We start from the raw sequence: 23,198 nt of genomic DNA, 5'->3' as shown, positions 1-23,198 counted from the left end.
GAAGGAAGGGGAGGAAGGGAACAGCTACTCGCAATCTTGTGGGCTACTTACGTGTATTTCACCTATTTTAGTTGTCAGTGATTTGACTACCGATGTATGAGAATTTTGGAGTGATACGGCGGCATTGACAGATCCATAGAGAGAAAGAGAGGACTTCGCTGTCCTGGTGAGAGATGGGCTTGTACCATTGGTTTCTGGTGATTGGACATGTTTTATTGAAATCTTGACTGAAAATTTTCGTATCATTTTCTAGAGATTTGCTCTTGGGTATATCTGACACTGCCGCCCCTTTCGTATTGACTCGGAGGCGTATGTAGATTGATCAACCTATTAAAAGGAAATATGATATGTTCATAGACAAAAAAGTTGAATGCAGAGATGCATACGGCCGTTAAGAATGAAAATTTGGAAATCATTCCATTCATCACACATCACCACGTGAAAGGGTCAACGATGCGATGGACAGGAAGGATTCCGTAGAAGCGCCGGACTAGCCATGCATCCAACCTCCATCCTGGAGGAGATCCGACATGGGCGTTTCCTGCCAGTAGATCTGACGCCATTCGTCCTCCAGTTCCGTGAGGCCGTCCATGGCCACTGGGAGAACAGACTGATCGGGATCGGTGAAGGAGAAGAGTTGGCGCCAGTCCAGGAACTCCCTGGGTTGATCCATTGGGTCTACTGAGGCGAGGTTGGTAGAGGGAATCCAGTTATCGAAGGGCTGGTTCTGGTGTGGGGAGACGGTTGTTGTAGTTGGGGGGAGCTGGCTAGAATCGGGGGTTGGGACCTCGTAGGAAGGGAGGTGTCGGTCTGGTTGTGAGGGTTGTAGGGCTGTTGGCGTGGTGTTAGAGACGGGTCGGTTCTTGATATGGGTTTGGTTCTGATCGTGGGTAATGCTGAATCGTCGGGGCCGTTCGCTGGTGGCTAGACGGAGGTCTTCTTGTAGGCGCTTGGAGTCTTCGAACAAGCGCAAGATGGTGCTGGCGTGGGACCAGTATTTGGCGAGTTCTTGCAGGGAGTAGGATGCGGAATCAAAACGTCGCAGGGCGTTGATGGCTAGAACTGGATTGGAGAATCGTAGTTCGACGCGAACTTGGATCATGGCCGTGAAGAGGGTGTGGACACCGGAGTACCACAGGTACTTTAGGCGATTGTTAAGCCGGAGTTCTTCAAAGATTGATGCGATTACCCCGGCCGCTGCGCTGCAGATCTCAGCATCATGTGGGCCGTAGTCGTCGGAGTATGCAGATGCCCTAGGATGGGGCCGATGGAGCAGAATGAGAAAATTATTGTAGGTCAGGTGAAGCATGGCAGACCAGGGGTCCATATCCGAGGCACGCAGTCGCAGATCATCGGGAAGCCTCAAAGACCAGTTTGCAAGGGCTTCATCAGCTTCTTGCAAGACGGCTTTGCGACGTTCCGTGCTGACTCGTAAACCAAATCGCTCGCGCACAATGTAGGATATCATGGTGCAGAGCTCCGAGAAATGGATAACAAAGTCGGTCTGAACTCGAGGCCCACAGCCCTCAAAATCCGAAGCTGTCAGAGGGGACACGTCGGAATCCTCAAGATTTCTGAGAGAAGAGAGTCAGAATCAGCGATGAGGCGTTCAAAAATGAGCGGTATTACACTTACATAGCCTGAGGTCGACCATACGAAAGAGAGACCATGACATCGAACTGAACCAGGATATACCACAATCTCCTCCACATACGGCGATCTCTGGGCACGAATCTGCTCGAGACTGGATTCCGATGCATACCAAGGCCCGTCGCAATACGACCAGCTACACCAACCCAGTAGTGGGCATTGGCAGCCACATCATCATCGGCACTATCTGAGTGCCAGGTCATCAGCAATGCGGCTTGAACCAAAATATCGCGATTGCGCTCAATTCGATTGTCGAACAGCCACTTGGCGCGGCGGAAGAAGACTTCTTTGAGAGCGTCACGCTCTGGCTTTGGATGCGTAATGTGACAACCTACAAGTAAGATGGCTTGCAGCAATAGGATAGGTGGGGGATCAGACGGATCCCGATTGCGATATTGAGTCATAAAAAGGTCCTCTTCGACGATGGGATATCCCGGGTTCACATGGGTGAAGTAAGCCTGGACAAGCTCATCGGCAAGAGTCGACTCCGGTAATGTGAGTGCATCCACAAGGAGCTGGTCATGGCCTGTTTTCAACTGTCGTCGGGGAATCTCGTTGCCAGCGAAATGGTATACGTCGTCATCTTTGTCTCGCTGTTGACGAATTAAGAAGGACATGTTCGAGAGCTCATGACCAACATAAATTGCCCGTATACCGCGCTGAATTTCCCGGCTGCCTGACCCTTCCTCGTCATCAATCAATCTCACCAAGCGTTTTTCCAAGTCGGTGTGGGCGTCCTGTTCGACAGAGCCTTCTGAAGCAGGCGGGCGGTGATGTTCCTGTGCCTGCGGGGGGCTGTTATGGTGGGTTGTGCCATTGTGATTGTGTCGGCTGTGTTCAGCCGCCGGGTTGTTGTTCGTTGGGGATGTTGATTCTTCGGGCTGTATTCCGCAGAAAGCAGTGGTGAAAGCGCTAGGCTCGCCGGCTGATGCGGGGGACGCTTCAGTGACCGATTCGGAGCTGGGGATCGGTCGACAACGGATGGGAACTGGATCGAGGATCGAGCGGACCGCCAGACGCTTTTTTTTCTCGTGGATGCGGCAGTCTAATTTCCCGGAGGAGCGACAATTGGAGCACGGGAGACCGACAATGCGGGCATCGCATCGGACCTTGCGCCGATGGCAGTGAACACAGGCAGCGGAGCCTAGAAAGATAGGACAATCAGCATGGACGATGAGACGACGGCCATGGAGAGTCAACAGAGGCGTCATTTACCTGACTTCCGCTTAGTTACACCATTGCCGGTAGGCGAATGGCTATTCTGCGCTGTGGATGACATAGCAAAAGGCAGAACATCGACACCGATTCAGGGCCCGAAGACTCTCTACCTCATGCTGTACAGCGTGAAAGGCCCGAAATGGAGGAGGCTTGAATCAAGAGCCCGTCATGGCCAAGCAGTCCGTGACAGTGAGTCAGAAGAAGACGTAAGAAAGAAGACACGGTCGAGAGAAATAATAATAAGAAGTAGAACAAGCGAGTGGGGAAAGCTGCGTTGGGGAGAATCACGTGGAGTGCGGAGAAAGCGAAATCATAACGGAGAGCTGGAGAGTGAAGCTGATGAGACGCAAGGGAGATGCAGTGCTTGAGAAATAGACGGCAGTCAGTCGAAAGAGGATGGAGAGTCTTGCGATGAGGATCTCACAATGTTGTGGTGTGGAAGGCCATTCCCAGCGTTTTTGATGGAAGTAGTCAACTAGCGATATGCTCCGCCATCGGCAACTCGTTCGTTATCAGTCGCTTGGCCTAGGCTACTAGTTAAAGGTTATCTAGTATCTACCACTACCAGTCTCCACGACCAAGTGGGATGTCTTCTGAAGAGGCCAATCATAGGTGTTATGTGAGTATCAATTGTTGGTCACTTTGTGCGATCCACGGTCTGATTTGTTGGCTCTGGATTCATGCCAGGGTTCTACGCAAGATCGGCGCCGATGACTGGTTGATTCTAGCCTCTGCTTGTGCTGGGTTTGGATATCTTCGATGGAGTGAACCGACACTAAGGACGCATGGTTGCCAAAGATTGTAGGTGTCGTATGCGCCAGTCTCACCACCGTCAATGTCTCGCTGGGGTATGGTAAACGTGCCACTGTGATCGCAGACAGACTTGAGTACATCCTGTTACTTAACTATATCAGCTTCATATTTGCTATTATCTCCTTTGCGGTACCAAAGCTAGCCATTGCAGCCTTGTTGACTCGCCTTTTGAATCCGAGCTTGATTCAACGCATCATCCTCTGGGGGAATGACAAGCTTTGTATTGCTGGTCTCCGTAATCTGCATTCATATTCTCTCCATAACGTGCAATCCTCCACAATCCCTCTGGCATACGTCACTCATTGCGTAAGGTGCCACTTGCCGTGATGCTTGGGTCCTCATCGGCTATTTCATCTTCAATGGAGATACGCCAAAGCTTTCAGATCATTTTCTCCGTGGAGAATTGGGTGCCTTAATCTTGACAATGTCCTCGCAGTTCTCTCCGCATGCGTAGACCTCTAGCTTGCCATGTCGTTGAAGAGAAGAATTGCTCTCTGTGCCGCGTTAGGCCTCCTGAACTGAAAATGACGGTTTCAGCTTCAGTGCCAGTCCTTGAACGTATTGCTATCCGAAGACAAACCGTCTCCAGTTGTCTCCTAGTCGTTGGACCCCTTGTCTGAGGGGCCATCCACGAAGATCACAAACTTGGCGAGCAACTTCCTCCAATAAGTCGTCCATCTGCTGCCCAGCTGTATGCAGGTCGCTCTCGATGAGCAACCTGTCTTCTGGTAGAGCCTTGATAACCTCGATGACCTTGCGGGACGAAGACGTGCCGAAATTGATCACGCTAGAAAAAGAAAAGTACACATCCGATGGGTTTGACGGGTTCAGAAATTGCTTCAATTGTTCCACTGGCCCGGAATAGGAATGCATACAGATTCGGGGCGGGTATGGTAGTGGCGTGTCATTTCGTTTCGCTGAATTCCCTACCGCCTCATCTTCGGCGTCGCTCTCTGCGTGCGCATCTTCAATACTAAGCCGTCTCTGTCTCTGTCTCCGAGACAGGATCTTGCGCTCATGGCCCGCCCACAACTCCTTGAAAACATCGAATACAGCACCATGTGCTTGGACACTATGGACAGAGACTGGCCGTCCAAGCTCACCAGCCAAGCGCAGCTGGGCTTTGAGTATAGCCTTCTGGTGGTCTATTTGTACTCGATAGGGGGAGAGCTTCCGGCCTTCACGAGACCCAGGCGTCATCTGTGCATCACGACTTTCGGCCTCGTCTTGGGTCCAGGCTTGTGGAAGTCTGAAAGCGCGGTCAAGGCCGACTTCGCCAACTAGGGCGCTAGGGAACTTTTGGAGCCGTGTGCGTGTTTCAGAGAGGAGTTGCGAGAGCGTTCGCGGATCTGGTAGAGAAGATAAAAATTCCTCATCATCTGGGGCCGGTGTCAAGACTTTGCGATAATGGTCTTTTTTGCTTCCAGCAGCCGTTTCAGAAGATGCTCCTTGGTCATCGATGATGTGGTGCGAAAACCACGGGTGCCATCCGAAGCAAGGCAGTACGCGATCTTCCTTTGTGCTCTGCATGTTTGATTGGTCCTCTGCAGTACTTTGAGCTATATTGAATACTAGGTCCTGATCCTCTGCTCGAGTAGCCATGACCGTGAGAGTTGTCGCTTTCATCTGTGGGATATCCGCAATGGATGACATGGTATCAGTGGGATGACAATGGGCATCATAGATCCCAAGCTCCCAAGGGAATGCGGAGTCATTGTTTCTTTCTTTATCAGACATGGCCTTGTTGCTGTACTACTGAGATGTTATTATTGACCCTATTATTCAGATGGGGATGAGCAACAGAAGGAACAAAACCGAAGCGTGATGCGATGATGTAATAGGGACCAAAGCATATCGGAATACCGATACAGTACAGTACAGTACAGTAGCTGTAATGTATGCCTGGGGCATCCTGGCATCAGCATCAGCAGCACCATATCACATGCTTTTCTCCGCAGTGAGTGCTGCGGATGAACCGACAAGAGATGCTTGGACGCTCGATTTGCCATTCAGGTTCTGCTTCAAGATGTCCTGGCTTCGATCTCCTGATCGATGTTACAGCCATGCAAGGAATCCCCTTCCTGGAAATCCTTGAATCTCTTCGTGAACTTCTTCATGATCCCTCTATCTTGGGTTAACCACCGTCGTCGTACATACAAGCTCTATGTCAGGTACATTCTCCACTATATTTACAGCACCTTTTCTGGCCTTGGTTTCCATTCCTCTGGTCTTCTTTGCATATATTACCATATGGTTCTCTGCGGTGGCATTGTTTCTGCGGCTCTTCGTCATTTGCATCGAGCTATGCTATGCCATAATATCAAGCTACTTTGTGATACCAACATCAAGCAATTCCTCTCTTCTGAACTTTGCCTCTGAACCGACGACACCAGCAGCCTTAAATACGCCTAAGCGGCGGTCTATCGATAATGGCGTTACTATGCTTGTATCACAATCCACAATCCATCGCCAGCCGGCCCCTCTATCCCATGACCAGAACCGCTCGGCATCAGTCCGACGGCGTACAAGTTCGATTTCGTTGGGACCTCACGAGGGCGATCACAGCCGACCGCCGCACAAAGACAATCGGCGCAGAAAGACACCAACGACCCCCCCAGCTCCCCTGCTGAGTCTCATCAGCGGAGATGAAGGCCGCGACTTCGAAGGCCTGGGTGGCTGGCGCTGCCCACCATTCGCTCGACCGCAGAGTCATCCCTCGCGCTCCGCATCATCGTCCTCCAAGGATAGCCTGAGCGAAGGCGCAGACGACCGAGCCTGGCTCTCCATCAACCATCGCCTGGAATTGCCCTCACAGCCATTTCCGCTCCGAAACCATTCTGAGACGGCAGATTTCCTCCCCTGGACCCACAGCCAGCCCGCCTCGCAGAATCCCGAAGGTCGCACAGAGCGCCATCATCACCGCGCCGCGACTACCTCCCTGCTCCCGAGTCAGACCCGACGAGCACCACCTTCCCCGTCCATGGCTCGGCCACACCGCTCGCGAGCAGTCTCACCGCGGCCACAGTCTCAGCACATCATGTCAACGCATTCCGACTTCTTCCGTGCGATGGCTAGTGCACCGCAGACGCATGCGCATCTATCCGGTCTGTCGGACGCGGCAGGTGGTTACTTTGCGTTCCGGCCGGGGACTGGGGTGAATAGTCGTGAGAGTGCGACCACAACACCGGGGTCCACGACCCCGGTTGAGGATCGCTCCGCTTCGGGGAGCGTTGGTAGGTTTATGGCTCACTACCCCACAGGGGTTAGGTATCGTAGGCAAAGCATGTCGGGGTCATATTCTGGTTCTCAATTGCCTAGTCCTGTTTTGGGTAGAGATCGGACGATGTGATTAATTGGGTGTTTGCCTCATCTGGGGGAAAGAAGGTCTGGTAGTCTTGCATATCAGCGATGGATGCTGTTGCATTTGTATCTATGAATTAGGTATTGGTACGTTCTGTATATATTATGTCCAAAACACCATAATACTTGTAAGTTACTCGAAAAAAGCGCCCCGTTGACAGATATAGGGATGTGTCGCAGGGGGGGGAAACAAGGTATGTCGCTCACGATTAAACAGCATATATCACATTGTCTTATGGTCACGTCCGAGCCCCATCCCTCTGACTCACTTCTTGCATTTCGTCCAATACGACTTGGTTGAATTCCTGCCACCCGTCAAGGTAGAGATGGTGTCCCGATCTCTTAATGATCACCACCTTGGCCGAGCCGTTGTCGGCCTCGCGCTCTTCTGGCGTAGCGTTCTGGAGCACACGTTGTTTCTCCTCCTCAATCTTGGCTTTCGCTGCCAGACCACCCGCTGCATCCATCCAGTCGTGGTCGCCGTACATGAAGACCACCGGGATACCTGTCTCGCGCTTGATCGGCGGCAAAGAAGCCTGGGCACCAGATGTAGGCTCTGCTGGGCCAGAAGCAGATGGCGATTGCACAGAAGAGGCGTCTGTGACTTTGGCGGGTTCCCAGCCGCCCGACGAGGGCTGGATCATCTGCCGTCCGACGTTCTGGATGCGCCGGATCAGGGGGCTGCGAGCGAAGGCTCCCGGAGCAAGGATGTAGGCGAGAGCATATTCTCCACTGCCGCGTTGGCTGAAAATCGAGTATGAGTAGTCATGCAATGCTTTTGCTTCTTCGGTTGGCAGATGGGAGAAGCGTCGTGAGGTCCAGCCGGACACAATGCGGGGTCCCAGGGGCCCAGCCCACCGGACTAGACTGAAGGGAGAGATGTTGGCATCCCAGAGATACGCGAACCATTTGGGAAGAGTGCGACGGGGTGCACGAGCTTCTTGCGTAGCTGTCGCCGCATTGCCGTATCCTCTGAGGAGAACGTTGTTGTCACCTTTCTGCGCTATTTCGGGAGGGACGGACGATGATGTCTCTGCGATGGTTTGCTGATCCTGGGTGAACTCGTTGGCCAAAGTGGAATCGGACGCCTCGGGCATATCGGCTGTGACAGCATACGGATCCTCCGGTATTCCGACGGGAGAAGCCAGAATGAGCTTGTTCAAGCGGCCTGGGTATTTGAGGGCATAAGCAACCCCCATATAGCCTCCCAAGCTGTGACCAAGTAACGTAAAGCGCTCAATTTTGCGTTTCACGCGCCATTCTTCCAGCGCATCAACAAACCAATCCTCTGCTTCCTTGATGGCGTCCTCTCGGTTCTTCGCCTTGATACGGAACGGTGGGCGAGTACTACGGCCCATACCCAGCATGTCCAAGGCGTGTAGCTGCCAGCCTTTCAGTCGACTCAGAGGTTCGAAGTTCTTGTAGAAGAAACCCAGTCCCGCACCGTATCCGTGCAGCATGACCAGGTGCTGATCAGCCTCCTCGCCGATTCTTTCCACGGAGAACTCGTTGAGAGCCCTATTCTTGCCGCTCAGTTCAACCATGCTCGATCGCCAACGGCGCGGTCCGTACGGATCGTCGAGAGAATTAGTCGCCACCTCGCCTTGCTGACTCGTATCGGCGGACTGGAGACTCTGCGCTACGCCATCGGTCCGGTTGCTGGTCTTACCAGTCTGCAGATGGGTAGGGGGTTCGTGCTGGAGATAGGGCAAGAATGAAAGGACTGTGTGTTCTGCCGCGGCAGCTGGCATACTAGCCCACTGGAACCAAAGCTCAGTGACTATGCAACAACTTGATCATCTTCCCTCTCCCACTTCAGGGACTTACCCATTGACTGAAGCCTTCCTTGTAACCCAGTGGAAACCACGAGGAGCGGGCCGCGGCCGTGTGAGCGGCTCGGACAGCATGTGGCGTATCGTCTCGCTGAGCGGTATACGGCTCAGGCTGACTGCGATCATGAAGATCGTCTTTCGACGATCTCAATGACTCTGATGCCATTGAGGAAGTTTGTCGGGGGAAAAATGTCGAATTCGGCGAAGAACGAACGCGAGGGGGACCAAATGACGTCCAGGGTCGGAAGACCTGGCAAGAGGGCGAAAAAAGTCGTGTGGCCGACAGCTTGTCGCGGTGTAGTTCAGAGTGACAGAGGAACGATTCCCGTCACCCCCAAAGAAGGAAGAGTCAAGGCAGATTTATACACGGGAGGCGCAGAGGTCATCGACTCGTCAGCAATGGATTTAAGAAGGCCAGGTAGGCGTCGAGGCGTATCGAAGCGGTAAGACACGAAGCCAAAGACCGCTTAACCCCGAAGGCAGCGAGCAATGACGATGGTAGACAAGAGAGAGAATCGGTTAGAGGTTCATGGGGACGTTGGGTATTTGAAGTCGTCGTAGAACCCTAAGTAGATAGATCGATATGTCGAGAAAGATTGTTTCCAGATGGGTTGACTATTAACTAATTTATTGACGGGTGTTGGGGTGGAGACTCCACGATGACGATGCTCGCTGGTCGATTTTCTTCAACGTTTCCCGCAGACCAACAGCTATATCATATTGTTGTTGAGTACTAGGTAGACACAATTCATCCGTTCACTATCCACCTACATCTACTCATTCGTTGTCTCTCATGCGGTGAAATCATATTTGGCCGCAAAGGCCGTGCTATTCCTCTTTAAATCTCGTCATCCTCTGCTGCTTCAAGGGGATCGATCTGCTCTCTTTTGGTCCGCTCTGGCCCCCCTCCACCCTCTACAGCATCATGGTTTCACCGAGTCGGAGCCTGGATCAACTAGTCAAAGGTTCTCCAGCTTCTGGCAGTCATCCACCGTCATCCTCGACTGCTTCCAAGCAATTGAGCCCGCTTCAGCCGGCCTTCTCCCCAGAGTCGCCGGACGCCTCGTCCCCACCCCGTTCGTCGACCCCGGATCTGCTCTCGACTTTACCTTCCTCTCCGCCTCAAATCTACCTAAATCTTCTCATCCTCGAGAGCTCGCTGAGAGCTCAATACCTGGCTTTACGCGAACGCCGACGACAAAATACCTTCTTCCTTCTCCTGCTTGCCGCATGGATTGCCTACTTTGGCTACGCGCTCTACCTTCGGCCGCGGGAAGATGGCAGTGGGGTGGGAGGATCTGTCTACTGGATGGTTGAAATGGGAGAGAAAGTTGCGCTTCTAGGAGGTGTCATCACGGCGCTGCTGGTTTGGGGTACAGGACAGTGGGAGCAGGGAATCCGATGGCCCCGGCGCTGGCTCGTCGTCGCCAACCGCGGTCTACGCACCATGAACACCAAGATCGTCATCATCCGAGGTCCTTGGTGGCAGGAATTGCTATCCTACCTCTCCTTTCTCTTCCCGTTCTCGGTCCCCTTTTTCCCTTCCCCAACGGGGAACTTCCACTATCTTGAGCGCCCGTCGTCGGAGAAGCGCGGTAGTCGGCAGCACTATCAGCAGTATTACAACAACGTCGACAGCGAATCGGGTCTGGTGGAGGAAGATCTCAGCCCCGGCGGCGATTACATCCGGTTGCTCCTCCTTCCGAAATCCTTCTCGCCCGAATTTCGCGAGAACTGGGACGACTATCGCTCTGAGTTTTGGGAAAAGGAGAACGAGCGACGCGCTCAGCTGCGCGAGAAATTGCGGCAGAAGGAACGCCAGCTGGCGCAGCAGGAGGGCGGCTGGTTCTGGTGGCTCGGCTTGGGCTGGAAGGCATCCCAACGGCGGCGACTTGTCGCGGCAAGCCTCAAAGCCAGCGAAGGCGACAAGCACCGCCTTCACCACCACCATTCCTCCTCCAGCATCTCCAAGCACGGCCACGACCTCAAGTCTCCGATTCGGCGTAGCACGCGCTCCGAATCTCACTCGCGCACCCCTTCTCGTAGTTCGACCCCAGTGGACATCGACGACCGGCCCCCCTCCCGCTCTTCTGGCACCGGCCGTCCTCGTCGCGGAAGCACCACCCCGTCCTCGACCGCGTCAGGCACAGAGCACGGCTCGCAGCAGCGAAAAAAGAAGGGCACAAAGTCGCTTTCTCGCGGGCTATCGCCGTTGACCCAGGTTCAAATCAGGGAGGGCATTTACAGCACCCCTTCGTTCTCTTCCGACGATTCTTCCTTCATGGGCATCCCGGGAGAGAGAAAGGAAGGCAGTGAATCCCGAGAGCCGAGTCCTGCGTAGTGTGGCTGTCTCGTCTCATGTTGATAGTATATCTCTGCTTAGAGCCATTGCATGTGTTGAGTGGACGCGTTGGTGTATGTACAAATGGAATTTCATGTTACGTTTTTGTTGGTCCATCTACCTTTTTACCATTTCTCAACCATACAGCTTCTTAGGCTCCATCCAGACATAATAGAGGAATGTTCTCATTCTTTGGTGTCTATTGCAGCACTATAGCTGCTGTTGTTGCATAGGCTAGGATAAACCTCGTCAAAGTTAGGTCAGGGGCCATGCTTGATGCCCATTCTCCAACATGGTTCATCAAGTCACTCCCACGCATAGGAAACTCCGATACGCCAAACAAGTCAAGCCCAAGTTATAAATCGTCATTATCCCAACATCCCAGTTCTAAAGTATCCATAAGCAACGTGCTTAAATACGGTAAACAGTCTCGTCGTCTTCCAGGAACCTATAAGCGAAAGAAGATATCATTAGTCAGGTCCTCATGACAATGGAGGATAATTCTCAAGTTGCACTTACATTAACTCGTTTCGTTCATTCATGGCCTTCAGAGCCTCGATTGCTTCGGCGCGCTGGAAGACATGACCAGCACCGAGAGACGTCCGCACAGCGGTATTGACGGCTCCGATGAGCTCTTCCACATCCGCGGTATCGCCGCTTACAAACAACCGCGTACCCATGAGAGGTCCCAGAGCCTGGCGGAACATTGTCAACCGCGCAGCCTGGATGGGCTGGGATGGAGCGGTAGATCTGGTAGCCGTCTGTGACTGTGAATCGTCTGTCTGAGATTGGACGAGTTGCGAGGCTGGTTGAGAAGAAGCCACGGACATCCGCGATTGACTCTGTGTCTGTGTTTGCGTCCGTGTAGTCTGGCTAGATCGCAGTCGCTGGCCACGTGGGCTGGTCGAGTACAGCCCGTCGCCATCCTCGGAGACATCGTCTCCTTCTGCATCCATCTCATCGCCGTTTGTGGTCGAGCGAGTAGCTGTCGATCGTGTTCTCAAGGTTCCACCACGGGGGCCCGACCGAGGGGTGGCGGTTGACTGGTTGGCAGGCGTGTTGTCATCGTCGGAGTCGGACTCGCTCGACTCAGAGTCTTCATCGAACGTCGTTACCTTTCTTCTCTTGCGGCGCTCATCCTCCAGGACTTCCTTAAACATGGCGAAGCGCAGAATAGACTCGGCAACCTTAGCATCCCGCTCCTCAACCCGGTTAGACAAACGAGCTTTTGCATGCGCAGTGGACAGACGAATCAATGTCTCGAGCGTACGAGCAGTGATAGGCGACGTCCGGCGCTGGTTACGTGAAAGCTCATCGTTTCTCAGGGCTGAGTAAGTCGCAACAATATGGTCGGCAGCGCCTTTCGTGAGAACCGGCTTGACTCTCGATTTCGAGTACTGGATATATTTTTTGATGAATGGAATGCTCAAGATCTCAATGCTCTTTCCCTTCCGACTCGAATTGGCCATTCCGGCGTGGAGCATGACATTAAATTTCTCAAACACCTCTGTCGGCTGATTGGAGTCCTGGCTATCCTCAAGCCCGACACCCAGGCTCTGATTAAGCTCTTCCCGGACTGGCGCGCCTTCCTCAGTCCCAGGTTGGCGATAGCGGTGCATGCGCAGGACGTGTTCTGACACCATTCGGTCCCTGGCATCCTCGATATCGTCCGTCACGACAAAGAGCAAATCGAAACGCGACAGAAGTGAATCGGGAAGGGCAATGTTCTTGTGGGGATCCTTATGGGGGTCGTACTGTCCGTAGATGGGATTGGCAGCTGCGAGGACACTGCAACGAGCGTTCAAACTTGTGTGGATACCAGCTTTGGCGATGGTGACTGTTTGCTGTTCCATAACTTCGTGAATAGCCACACGGTCCACATCGCTCATCTTGTCAAATTCATCAATACAGACAACACCGCGGTCACCTAGAACCATGGCACCAGCTTCCAATCGGCGCTCTCCGGTCTCCTTATCGGAAGTAACGGCAGCTGTGAGACCGACACCTGAAGAGCCTCGGCCAGTAGTCGCAATCGCGAGAGGCGCGGTATTCAGAACGAACCGAAGAAGTTGGGATTTGGCAGTCGATGGGTCACCAACCATGAGGATGTTGATATCACCACGCAGGTGTGTGCCGTTATCAAGATTCTTTTCCATACCACCAAGAAGCATGAGTAAGATCGCCTTCTTAATATAATCGTGCCCGTAAATGCTTGGTGCAAGAGAATTGGAGAGCAGCTCGAACACATTCTTCTTCTTTGAGACCTTGTTGATGTTCCGAATATCAGTATCCGTAATAGTAGCCTGCGCAATTCCTCCGCCCGACTTCGAAGACAATTGAATGATATTGTTGGCCATGACGATTGTGCGGAAAGTCGAGGAGCCAGAGCTGGTATTTCGGTTACCCAAGGAACGATAGATTCCCACCAGCTGGATTCTGTCTCCAGGTTTCGCACGGTCCACCAAATCATCGTCCAGGATCACGTCCACACTTCGAGGGAGTTGACCAGCTGGCGCTCTTTCGGGCATCTCCTGAATCGAGATCGTCTGGTGGTCCAGATATGTAGAATAACCGTACTCTGTGATAAGCTAAAGGCAGAAAACTGTCAGCTATAGCGGCCCAACCCAAGCCGAATCATCATCATGGCATACCGGATTCTTTTCATCATCCTCCTGGGGATAAACATTCATGTTTGTGATACCGGTGGTTGTCATAGTTTGATCTCTGTACCGCCTGGCGAAGAAACGATCTTTGCGTTCGCTGTAATGCACACTCTGTATGACTTTCGGACGCACCAAAGAGCATTTCGTTACAATGCCCTCCAGAGAGATCATTCTGTTCAAATGCGATGACCCCAGGGTCCTAGGGTTACACGAGAACTCTCCAAAAGCACCAACATAAGCACAATAGTAATTCTAAGATCGATTAGACACCACAAGCCAAATGGCCGAACATATAGGAGCATACCACATCATCGCCCGTTTCCTTGGACGGTCGGTTGGGTAACGTCTTGATAACTTCTTTGAGAGCCTTGTCGAATGCTTGCGAATAATCAAAAGGCGACGTGAGGAGGCTGGCAAAACCATCAGTGAGCCATATAGTCTGCTAATACACAAAGCAGAATTCGACCTACCCATCTGCCAGTTCGCGGTTGTGAGCTCTAATCTCATCGATGCTAACCTATGTGCGGAAAGAGCACCGATTAGTCCCAATCCCTCGATTATGACATCCATGCATAACGTACTATCAAGCGGCGCAGCCCCCGGTTGAGCATTAACACAACATCGGCACGGTAGCTATTCGCTCGTCAGAACAATGCGGTTTACAGCAAGGGAGGCGGGTGATAGATCTCAACGGACCTTCGCGCGCGAGCATCACCTATAGAGAAAAGCAAGATTAGTTGTTCAAGTCTCATTCAGAGCGCATTGAGATGGGCAGACCGTACCAGGATCGAGAAATTCGACTGCGGCTCGCACTCGATCTTGAGCAGCCTCATCGCGGAGTGGCCCATCCATGGCAAAGGATACCCACAAGTCGTGGAATTAAAAGGATAGGAAAGAGTAATTGGACTGGGGTATCAAACTGCAAAAGATTGTGGCTATGTTTGATCAACACCGTGAGCTATCGCATACAGCGTGGTTGTGTAGAGGGTTCAGCCTCTTCATGGAAGGGTGGGTTTGGTGGAGATTCTTCTTTGAGAAACACGACATCCAAATTTGGTATAATTGAAACGCGCCCGTCTTGAGGGTCAACGCGTCGCGGCATAAAGTGTGCTGATTCAGCAAAAACTCAAAGTGTCACGTGAACAGATCCCAAGTATATCGGGTCTTATGAGGAGTAGTAGTACTACTAGAGTGTGTGAATATCTGTTTGTGGTCTAATTATCAAGTTATATTGTACAATGTTTCTTCGAGCCGGTTCTATATATCTATGTACTATACAATCAGGGGTTTCTGATATACAATATGGAACAAATCAGTAATATAACAATCCTATGCATCTTGCTTCACGCTGCCGTCATGGTTTTCATCTGCGTGCTCGTTTTCAAGTTCGGAAGGTTCTTCCTCTTCTCGTTGTTCTTGCCAAGATGCAAATTCATCCTGCACTTCTTCGTCTTCATAAAGATATTCATCGGTCATCTCCGCTTCATTCTGCTCATCGATGTTGACGCGATGTTCATTATCCAATAGTTCTTCGTTCGCTTCTAATGATTCTCGCTCGGCCCCCAGAAGGGTCTCTGCCTCAATATCGAATTCGTCTTGGTAGTCAATGGTCTTAGCGCGAAGCGAGACCAGGCCTTCCGGTACAGGTTCTGTGTTAACGTCGAACTTGTTTGTGCCCGTAGGAGCTGGCTCTGACTTCAATTGGTCGTTGGTCGGCGTCTGCTCATCCTTGTTTGCTTCGACAGCTAGCTGTTCAACCGCCGTTGGGGGTCTTGGTTTACCACCCACGCCGAGGATGCCGCCAGTCCAGACGAAGGGATCACGTCCTCCCAGATCATCTTTTCTGTCACCTTGCTCCTCACGACGTCGGAGCAAGACTCCCTGAAACTTCTCACGAAGATAGGGCATTTCTGCGATGGCCGCAATCGTCTTGGGTGCAGTCTTGTAGAGGGATTCCACTTCCACCCCTCCGTCGAAGATACTCCTCTCTCGGAAACCATGCAAGGCCGACGCCAGATAGACCATCGAGATGTAAGTAGGCTGCATGAAGTCGGGCTGGATTTTGCTCCAGTAACGTCGAGACTCCTTGCCAAGCACATTGGGGGGCTTTCCACGCCTCGGGTTCTCCATGACATCGATGGTAGAAGGCACGCCGAGAGGTTTTAGTCCATAGCCCCGGCGGATGTTATTCCATCCTGGGAAGTTGGGCATAAACTTATCTTCAAAGACAGTAAACGCCTCAACCTGGTCGGAAGCCTTGTCGGAAGAGGCCAACATCTGCACAAAAGTGGACCAATTGAACGTGGTCAGGCTGAATCCCGCTTTCTGTACTTCTGCTACTAGATGGGGTATCTTCCAAGACTCATTGCGGTAGGCTAGTGACCGCATGTACAGGGAGAGGGGGCGCGATAGCAGGAATCGGCATGCTGGCAAGATAGAGGGTCGATTCAATGCAGTGCACTCCGAGGTTGTGGAGCTGACTAGCAGCTCCCTACGGCCTTTGGCAGATTTTGGCAATATAGGGCGAGGTGGCTCTGGAGTCTCCGTAGGTCGTAATTGATCGGAGAGCCATCTGTCGAGATCGGGCGCGGTGGCCATCTTAATGGCACGAGGAAATGTGATTTTCCAACACTCTTCCACCTTTTTATACTGCTCCGACTTCAGGTAATTGAGCATCAGTGCCGAAACGAGGCGTAGTGGCGCCACATCATAGATATGTTCTCCAGAGGCGGAGGGTTGTCGGCCGTCAAGAAATTGATCGAACAGCTCTCGGACTTTCTCAGAAGCACCCCTAGTACCGTACGCCGTGATCATAGACTCGTAGTACATAGCGGGAAAAGCTCGGGTAGGGGGTTGTCTTCCTGCGCCAGGTGATGGTTGCTTCGACGCCATTTGAGTCCTGTCAAAATCGGCAATAGTCTCTGCGAGGAACTTCTCTGCATTCTCAAGCCGTACATGCGCACCACTAACTGCCCTGCCGCCGGCCTTGATGAGCTCCAGGTCACGCTGCAACTGGCTTTTGAGGACAAGGAGTCTCGAGCTGAAACCAGGTCGGTTGAAACGTTCCTTGATCTCGCGGAAAATGATGTGGACCATGTCTCGGTTCCGATCTTTCACATAGCCATACAGGATGATGGCATAATGGAACTCTGTTGCGTACATCCGGTGACTCCGATGGAGGGTTCTGAGAATGCGACGCGCGGAATCCGTCTGCCCTATAAGAACCAAGCTGAGCATGAGAGCCGCGTATGTCATGCCATCGGGTTGTAGTCCAGCGTGGTCCATGCGAGAACGTATTCTGGAAATGGAATCCAAATCCATTCTAAAGGCGTAGTTCCACAGAAGAAGATTCCACATTCTGACCCGCGATCCTTTGACATCCAGACCAAGACAGCTCTCGGCAACACTCTCGGCCATTTCTAACTCTTGGTTGTTACAATAAGCTTCAACAATCGTGTCAAGCAAGGGCGCGGTGATCTGCACAGAGCGCTTCTTCGCGAGGGAAAGCAGATGGCGAACGGCGTCGATATCTCCCCGGTTGGCACAGAGACCCATCAACGTTCCAAACGTATGTGAGTTCGGCTCCACGTCCTGTTTCAGCATCCTCTTAAAAGTCGCGAATGCGCCTTCAAAGTCATCCGCATTGGCATACGCAGTGAGAAGAATATTCCAGCACACAGTATTCTGCTTGAGACCAAATTCCTTCGAAATTCTCTCAAACTGGCGCAGGGTCTCTCGCACGTCACCGACCCTAGCGTGAACATAGAGAAGAGGAGTCAAGAGTCTTCGACTCAAGGGCTTCCCATGGTCCTGTAGAAATTTATCAAACACACTGCTGATATTTTCCACATCTCCGGCTCTTGAGAACACAATCAGCGCGTTTTTGTATGCATCGATGGATGGCTTGCCATAAAAACGGGTGTATTCATCTAGAAAATACTGGATCCCAGTTGTAATCTCAAAATGAGTCAGGGATCGCAAAAAGCCGCCTAGAATGTGTGTTGAGGGCACTTCGTGTTCCATCTGCCAGCGGAAGTTGCGATACACCACAATAGACTTGATGAAGGTGGATCGAATATCTGATGACTGAAGGGTCCGGATGAGTGTGAAATACTGTTTCACTGTGATGATACCCAAGGAATTGTACTCCCTCAAGAGGAGAAGGAGGTGGTCTGTCGACATACTTTCTGCTACTCGTAAATTGGAGAAAGCGCAGTCGAGTAAGAATCGAGCGAGGCCGTGCGAAGACCGAGAAGGCTCCCGTCTCTCTAAATTTCCGGCGAATGCAAGTAAAGTATTGGGCAGGCTAGTCTCGTCCAATTGAGAGGTGAGAGCGTCGAATAGCTCCTTCTCCGAAGATGGTGGTCGCGAATCCCAAGCCTCTTCGGCAGAGTTCCATTGTGCTTCGTTGACAAAATGTGCAAAGGTAAAAGCCCAGCAAGGAATATCAAGGCCCCGGCTTTTGGCATCCCCGCACACCTTGTTGATTTCAGCGGGCTGCCCAACAGCCACGAATGATCTTGCCATGTGCAGATAGTCTTCAGCGGATCGAGTATCCGCAGCGATGCTTTCAAACAACCTTTGAGCCCGCCTATTATCATTGGGGCTTGACGAGGTGCTCAAGCGCGCCAGGAGAGTCGTATTCACCTCCGGAGGATGACCAGCTCTCGCGTAGAGGCCCCAAGCCTTGTCATACTGTCCTCCTTCAGGGTCGTCGAGCAGTGATCGAAGGTCTTGCTTTGCCCGTTTACGATCGGCTTCGTCCGCTCTCCCACCAATTATTTCTATCGCTGTCTTGTCTAGATTCGCGGGGTGATATAGATCTGCGGCTTCAGATGTATAACTCCTGGAAAGAGCGGAGATCTGCTTCTTCTTGCGTCGCAGGACAAGTCTCCGAGATGGACGTAACAAACACAGGGCGGCGAACTCCTGGGTACGTGGGGGATAGAGGAAATCGAGGACCGGAGCCCGCATGTTGGCCGTAAGTTTGCTTGCTTTCGGAGTGGCATCGTCGGTATTCGAAGCTCGGTGGTCTGATGTCGAAGTGTGTAAATGTGGCCGAGGGGCACCGTCCGCATTCGTTCCATTTTTTTGCCTTATATGAGAATACCACGATCTTCGACCCCGAAGCACCCCGTTGGCATCCCGGAAGAAACGCCGACCTGCGTTCTCAAGGCATCCGGCAGCCCGTTCCAGCATTACCTTAACCAATCACGGTGCCAAACCCTGAAATCACCGAAGCTCAATCGCAGTGCGTAACATATCGCTTCTAAGCACCTGGATTATATCGAGCTGTCCAACAGGTACTTATTCTTTCGAGGCTTTACAGAGGCTCCGGAAAGAAACGAAGGAGTACCAGGGTGAGGAATCTCGAATAGGATACTGGGAAAATTGCCACCAACAAAGTCGCCGGAGAACAAAAGGATACGACAATGCTTTCCCAGTGGTATCAGACGTTTAAAGGAATAGGTGAGGCCAATCTGATGGTTGAAGTGACGTGGTGGTGGTTGCCAACGAAATTTTGACGGGTCTGGCAATGTGAGCTCAAAGGAAGCAGCAAAAGACGATCCCGCGAACTCAGCCGGGCATTCGTTTGGCCGAGATCTGACCACGCCGCCAACCCGCACTCTGGACTCTCCACGCTGGATCCAAAGTAACCCCGATTATCCAGAACCAGTTTGACTGCTGTGGGTGTCTAGCTTCTAGTCGACAATGGAGATTACCGATTTTGTTTTCAAACAGCGAGAGGAGGTCCTCCTGGCCGGGGACTACAATGCTTACCGGGCGCACACAACCCGCAAGCTTCACAAACTCCGCAAGAAGCTTGGGCAGACCACCCCTAAGGGTCGCAAATATACAGCCAAACCCCCCGTCAGCGCAGAGGGGATCAGCAATAATGTGGCGTATGTTGTTCTTGATAAGCCCACTTTTTCTGCGCAACATTATGTACCACCATACTGACAATTCTATCCTCTAGATACGTACATACGCTTCTTCTCAGCTCCGAGCGTGCTTGGGCACAAGCAATGCACATGAAATCTACGCATTCTGCAGATCCATCGGCAAAGGGAATCGCAGGCTCGGCTAGGCGCCATATCATCTCTCGCCTAAACAAAGCATGCAGCTACTCCCAACAACTCGTTCTTCTGCTGGAGGATCAGTCAGTTTCCGGTGCGACCGATACTGATATCCTCGAAGCTCGCGCTTACCTCGCCTCTCTTTTGGGAGCCTTATATCTGGAGAAGCGCAAATGGGAACAATGCATCCAGAGCTATGCTATCTCTAAGGTTATCTACACCATTCTGGGACAACGGGAGCGGAAGGACGCATTCCGGGACCTACTCACAGGCACCGTTGATCCTAGTATCAGGTACGCAGCGTACCAGATGAAGCTTCCACGGTCCAAACCTCTATCGTCTTTGGCGATCGAGTATTTTCCTTCAGATGCGATCATCAGATCAGAAGTCGAGAGGGTAGACCCCAATTGTCTCAAGGAGGATGCGGCGGGAACAAGAAAGACCGCAGACGGAGAGATCCAGCAACTTCCTGAGAATATCACTTGGAGGTCACGGACCGTTCCGCTGGAAGACGCCACAATCTCACAAGCTCTCGCTTCCGCAGCTGCAGCAGAGGTACGCCTGACATCTTGGCTTGCCGATGCGGAAGGGAAGTCGGCGTCGTCAAAGGACAAGGCTGCAGCTTATGACAATGTGATCATTGCCAGCCAGGACGCCGTCGACGCCACTAAGACCGCTATCGATGATCTTCTCAATGAAGGGGTGGATCCTAGCGACAAGAGAATGCAGGGCTTGCAAATCACGCGCACTGCTGTAAACTATGCGCTTGTGGCCTGGCGAATTGGTCGCAACCGAGTCCTTTGTGGTACGAGCGATGGCATGCTGCTAGAATCCGACCGCAGCAAGGGCTCTAGAAACGGAAAAGAGATTAGCCGTGACGAATCGACCGGCAAGCGGTTGACACAACTGCGTGAGAAAGCTGTGCTCTATGACTCCATCCTGCAAAGCATTGAGTTCATCCTTGAACTGCCTGGTGTTGCCGCCGATTCGACATTTGTGCAGGAGCTCGAGGCAAAGCGCAGCTATTTCCGCGCCTTGAGGTTCGAATCCTTCCCATGTTCGTTTCCATGATTTTTATTCTAACATGATATATAGGTGCTTGTCGATTGCTCGCTCTCACTGCTACCTCGGTAATTCAAAGAACGCGCTCGCGCTGTTCTCGCAAGCCCTGCAGCTAGTGTCACAGTCTACAGCATCCAGCCAGTCGACTGCGTCTTCGGAGGGACCTCTCAGACTCGATATCTCGCGCAAACAGGTTCAAACTCTTGAGTCTACCTTGCAAGGTTTAGTCGCACAGTACCGTGGCCTCGTCACCTTGGAAAAGCTGGCAGCCGAAGAGCCCCGGGCCGGAGGTGAACGCCCGCTGATCGAGCGTCTGCATGAATACTCTGCCGACAAGGTGGATTTGAGCAACCTCGTGCCCTACCCACCTCAGATGCAACCTATCCCAGTGAAGCCACTCTTCCTAGACGTCGCATGGAACTACATTGACTATCCTCGGGAAGGTGCGGTAGCTCCGGTTGCAGCTCCGGTCCCGGCAGAGGCAGCAGCAGATGAGAAGAAGGGAGGACGGCGTGGGTGGTTTGGATTTGGACGGTGATGACGGAACTCGCATTTGTTAATATCATGGCCACTTAACATCTTTGGTCATAACGATTACAGCCATGCAGCAATAGATGGATATGACCTATGACTGAGATGTTGTAGCGTGAAAATCGAGATGAGACTACGAGTGGATGAAGTTGTATCATTGATCCAGTCCTTCGAAGTCATGCAATTGTTTGAAAACTCCGTTTCCAGACATTTCGCTATTATTAAAATTCCAGTGTCTCATGTAGATACACAGCTGATGATAACCATCATGGTTGAATGACTTGGTGAGTCGAAAGAAGCACGTGTCCTCGGAGCTTTTGACAGCCGGATCAGCTGTCAATAATCACAGAGCGAGAACTGAGAAGGGACTTTTCTTCAATCCTCCGTCGATTTTATTTATTTCTCCACGAAAGAACCTCTACTATGTATGCAAGGGCTGGAGCCCTTTGTGCAGAAATTCATCAATGTTGGTTATCATTGGCCGGATTACTTGGCCGCTACTTCAAAGGTTCATTGCAGCCTTGCTTACTACTTCCTTAGGTACGGAGTAGTAGCTAAGGAGTAAGGAGTAAGGACAGTAGTCAGTACCTTAAGGTACCTAAAGTAGGTTTGTGTTTGTTAGCTTGGGATGAGCAGTAATTATGATCTTACCTTTTTTTTTTTTTTTTTTCGGTATGGTGATTTATATCAGTCTGTCTTCCACACCAGTCAGCTAGAGATACCACTATTTTTCCAAGATCTTCCTCATCTTCGATTTCATCACCACCGAATGCTAAGCTTTCCTAGTTTGCGACAAGACTCAATGGAACTCAATTGGGAATTGCGAACTTCGCCCTTCGAAGCTCACAAATGACGGTTAGGGCAATGGAGGCACGTGCTTTGACCATTGTACAGAGTAGTTGCAGTCAGCCTGGATCATTCTTCTCAAAAGCTCAGCGAGACATTGTCAGATCGAGAGGATCCAGCCATTGCATGTTGATCAAGCCAGGGGACAGGTCAGACCATTATTGAACCCCTGATCAATGCATTGGCGACGTCTCGGCCAGAAGCGATATCGAGTATCTATCGACGGAGTACGGAGTACAACATCTAGATAGTACTCCATCACTGCGCTAAGCCTGATGGCTATCAGTTGCCTAAATGGGATTTACCGCCAATGGCTCCATATAGATTACACTGTATTATTGTACTCTGTACTTGGACCCTCCCTCTGGTAGGTACCTACGGAGTACATACTCATCTGAGGGACCAGGCAGATATCATCTGTCTGCTCATCTGCTGTAGCACATATTCACTTCTTACAGAGTATAACAAAGTTCCATACTTTCAATATCTTCCACTCACTCAGCTTTGCAGGATGCAGTGGATCGTAGAAACGGATATTAACCACAAATCCCATTCGTCCAGGTTAAATTTGCTGACGAGAAATTGCGTCCATGCGATAACACCGCTCACGTGACTCCTGGTATGAAATTTTCAACGGAACTTTCGTCTCCCAGTTCCGAGACCCCTAAATTTTGGCATCGGGGTTAAATAAATTACAAGTCTCAGGGGTAAAAGCGGGAAGAAAGGGGAAAAAAAGAAGAATTACGATTATTATGATTTGGTGGTGTCCATAACAGCATAACTCCATACAACAAGCCGTCAGCTG

The 23,198-nt window shown here is 51.7% G+C and overlaps 8 protein-coding genes across 8 annotated transcripts, besides 1 other annotated feature; 3 read left to right on the top strand and 5 right to left on the bottom strand.

Moving 5' to 3' along the window:
* Positions 1-490: 490 nt before the first annotated feature.
* Positions 491-2,861, bottom strand: ACLA_030720 (transcription factor domain protein; the record flags this gene model as incomplete). Its single annotated transcript, XM_001269764.1, has 2 exons — positions 491-1,574; positions 1,636-2,861. 2 exons carry the CDS (start codon positions 2,859-2,861, stop codon positions 491-493), a joined length of 2,310 nt encoding a protein of 769 aa, XP_001269765.1.
* Positions 2,862-4,245: 1,384 nt separating this feature from the next.
* On the bottom strand, positions 4,246-5,334 carry ACLA_030710 (TatD family hydrolase; the record flags this gene model as incomplete). Its single annotated transcript, XM_001269763.1, has 1 exon — positions 4,246-5,334. One exon carries the CDS (start codon positions 5,332-5,334, stop codon positions 4,246-4,248), a length of 1,089 nt encoding a protein of 362 aa, XP_001269764.1.
* A 213-nt stretch (positions 5,335-5,547) lies between these two features.
* Positions 5,548-5,569: a microsatellite.
* A 276-nt stretch (positions 5,570-5,845) lies between these two features.
* On the top strand, positions 5,846-7,030 carry ACLA_030700 (uncharacterized protein; the record flags this gene model as incomplete). The annotated part of the gene is made up of 1 exon (XM_001269762.1): positions 5,846-7,030. One exon carries the CDS (start codon positions 5,846-5,848, stop codon positions 7,028-7,030), a length of 1,185 nt encoding a protein of 394 aa, XP_001269763.1.
* A 250-nt stretch (positions 7,031-7,280) lies between these two features.
* ACLA_030690 (putative alpha/beta hydrolase) lies at positions 7,281-9,039 on the bottom strand (the record flags this gene model as incomplete). Its single annotated transcript, XM_001269761.1, has 2 exons — positions 7,281-8,801; positions 8,869-9,039. The coding sequence occupies 2 exons, from the start codon at positions 9,037-9,039 to the stop codon at positions 7,281-7,283; spliced, it is 1,692 nt and encodes a 563-aa protein (XP_001269762.1).
* A 759-nt stretch (positions 9,040-9,798) lies between these two features.
* On the top strand, positions 9,799-11,214 carry ACLA_030680 (Spo7-like protein; the record flags this gene model as incomplete). The annotated part of the gene is made up of 1 exon (XM_001269760.1): positions 9,799-11,214. One exon carries the CDS (start codon positions 9,799-9,801, stop codon positions 11,212-11,214), a length of 1,416 nt encoding a protein of 471 aa, XP_001269761.1.
* A 411-nt stretch (positions 11,215-11,625) lies between these two features.
* On the bottom strand, positions 11,626-14,729 carry ACLA_030670 (MCM DNA helicase complex subunit MCM3; the record flags this gene model as incomplete). Its single annotated transcript, XM_001269759.1, has 8 exons — positions 11,626-11,662; positions 11,734-13,802; positions 13,866-14,129; positions 14,182-14,287; positions 14,348-14,394; positions 14,459-14,510; positions 14,574-14,592; positions 14,660-14,729. 8 exons carry the CDS (start codon positions 14,727-14,729, stop codon positions 11,626-11,628), a joined length of 2,664 nt encoding a protein of 887 aa, XP_001269760.1.
* A 477-nt stretch (positions 14,730-15,206) lies between these two features.
* Positions 15,207-19,076, bottom strand: ACLA_030660 (putative translation regulator (Cya5); the record flags this gene model as incomplete). Its single annotated transcript, XM_001269758.1, has 1 exon — positions 15,207-19,076. The coding sequence occupies one exon, from the start codon at positions 19,074-19,076 to the stop codon at positions 15,207-15,209; it is 3,870 nt and encodes a 1,289-aa protein (XP_001269759.1).
* A 513-nt stretch (positions 19,077-19,589) lies between these two features.
* Positions 19,590-21,554, top strand: ACLA_030650 (signal recognition particle subunit SRP68; the record flags this gene model as incomplete). The annotated part of the gene is made up of 3 exons (XM_001269757.1): positions 19,590-19,780; positions 19,855-20,994; positions 21,050-21,554. The coding sequence occupies 3 exons, from the start codon at positions 19,590-19,592 to the stop codon at positions 21,552-21,554; spliced, it is 1,836 nt and encodes a 611-aa protein (XP_001269758.1).
* Positions 21,555-23,198: the final 1,644 nt, after the last annotated feature.

Source organism: Aspergillus clavatus, genomic scaffold (assembly GCF_000002715.2).
Source record: "Aspergillus clavatus NRRL 1 1099423829805 genomic scaffold, whole genome shotgun sequence".
NCBI classification, from domain to species: Eukaryota; Fungi; Ascomycota; class Eurotiomycetes; order Eurotiales; family Aspergillaceae; genus Aspergillus; species Aspergillus clavatus.
This window is presented reverse-complemented; position numbering and strand designations above follow the sequence as displayed.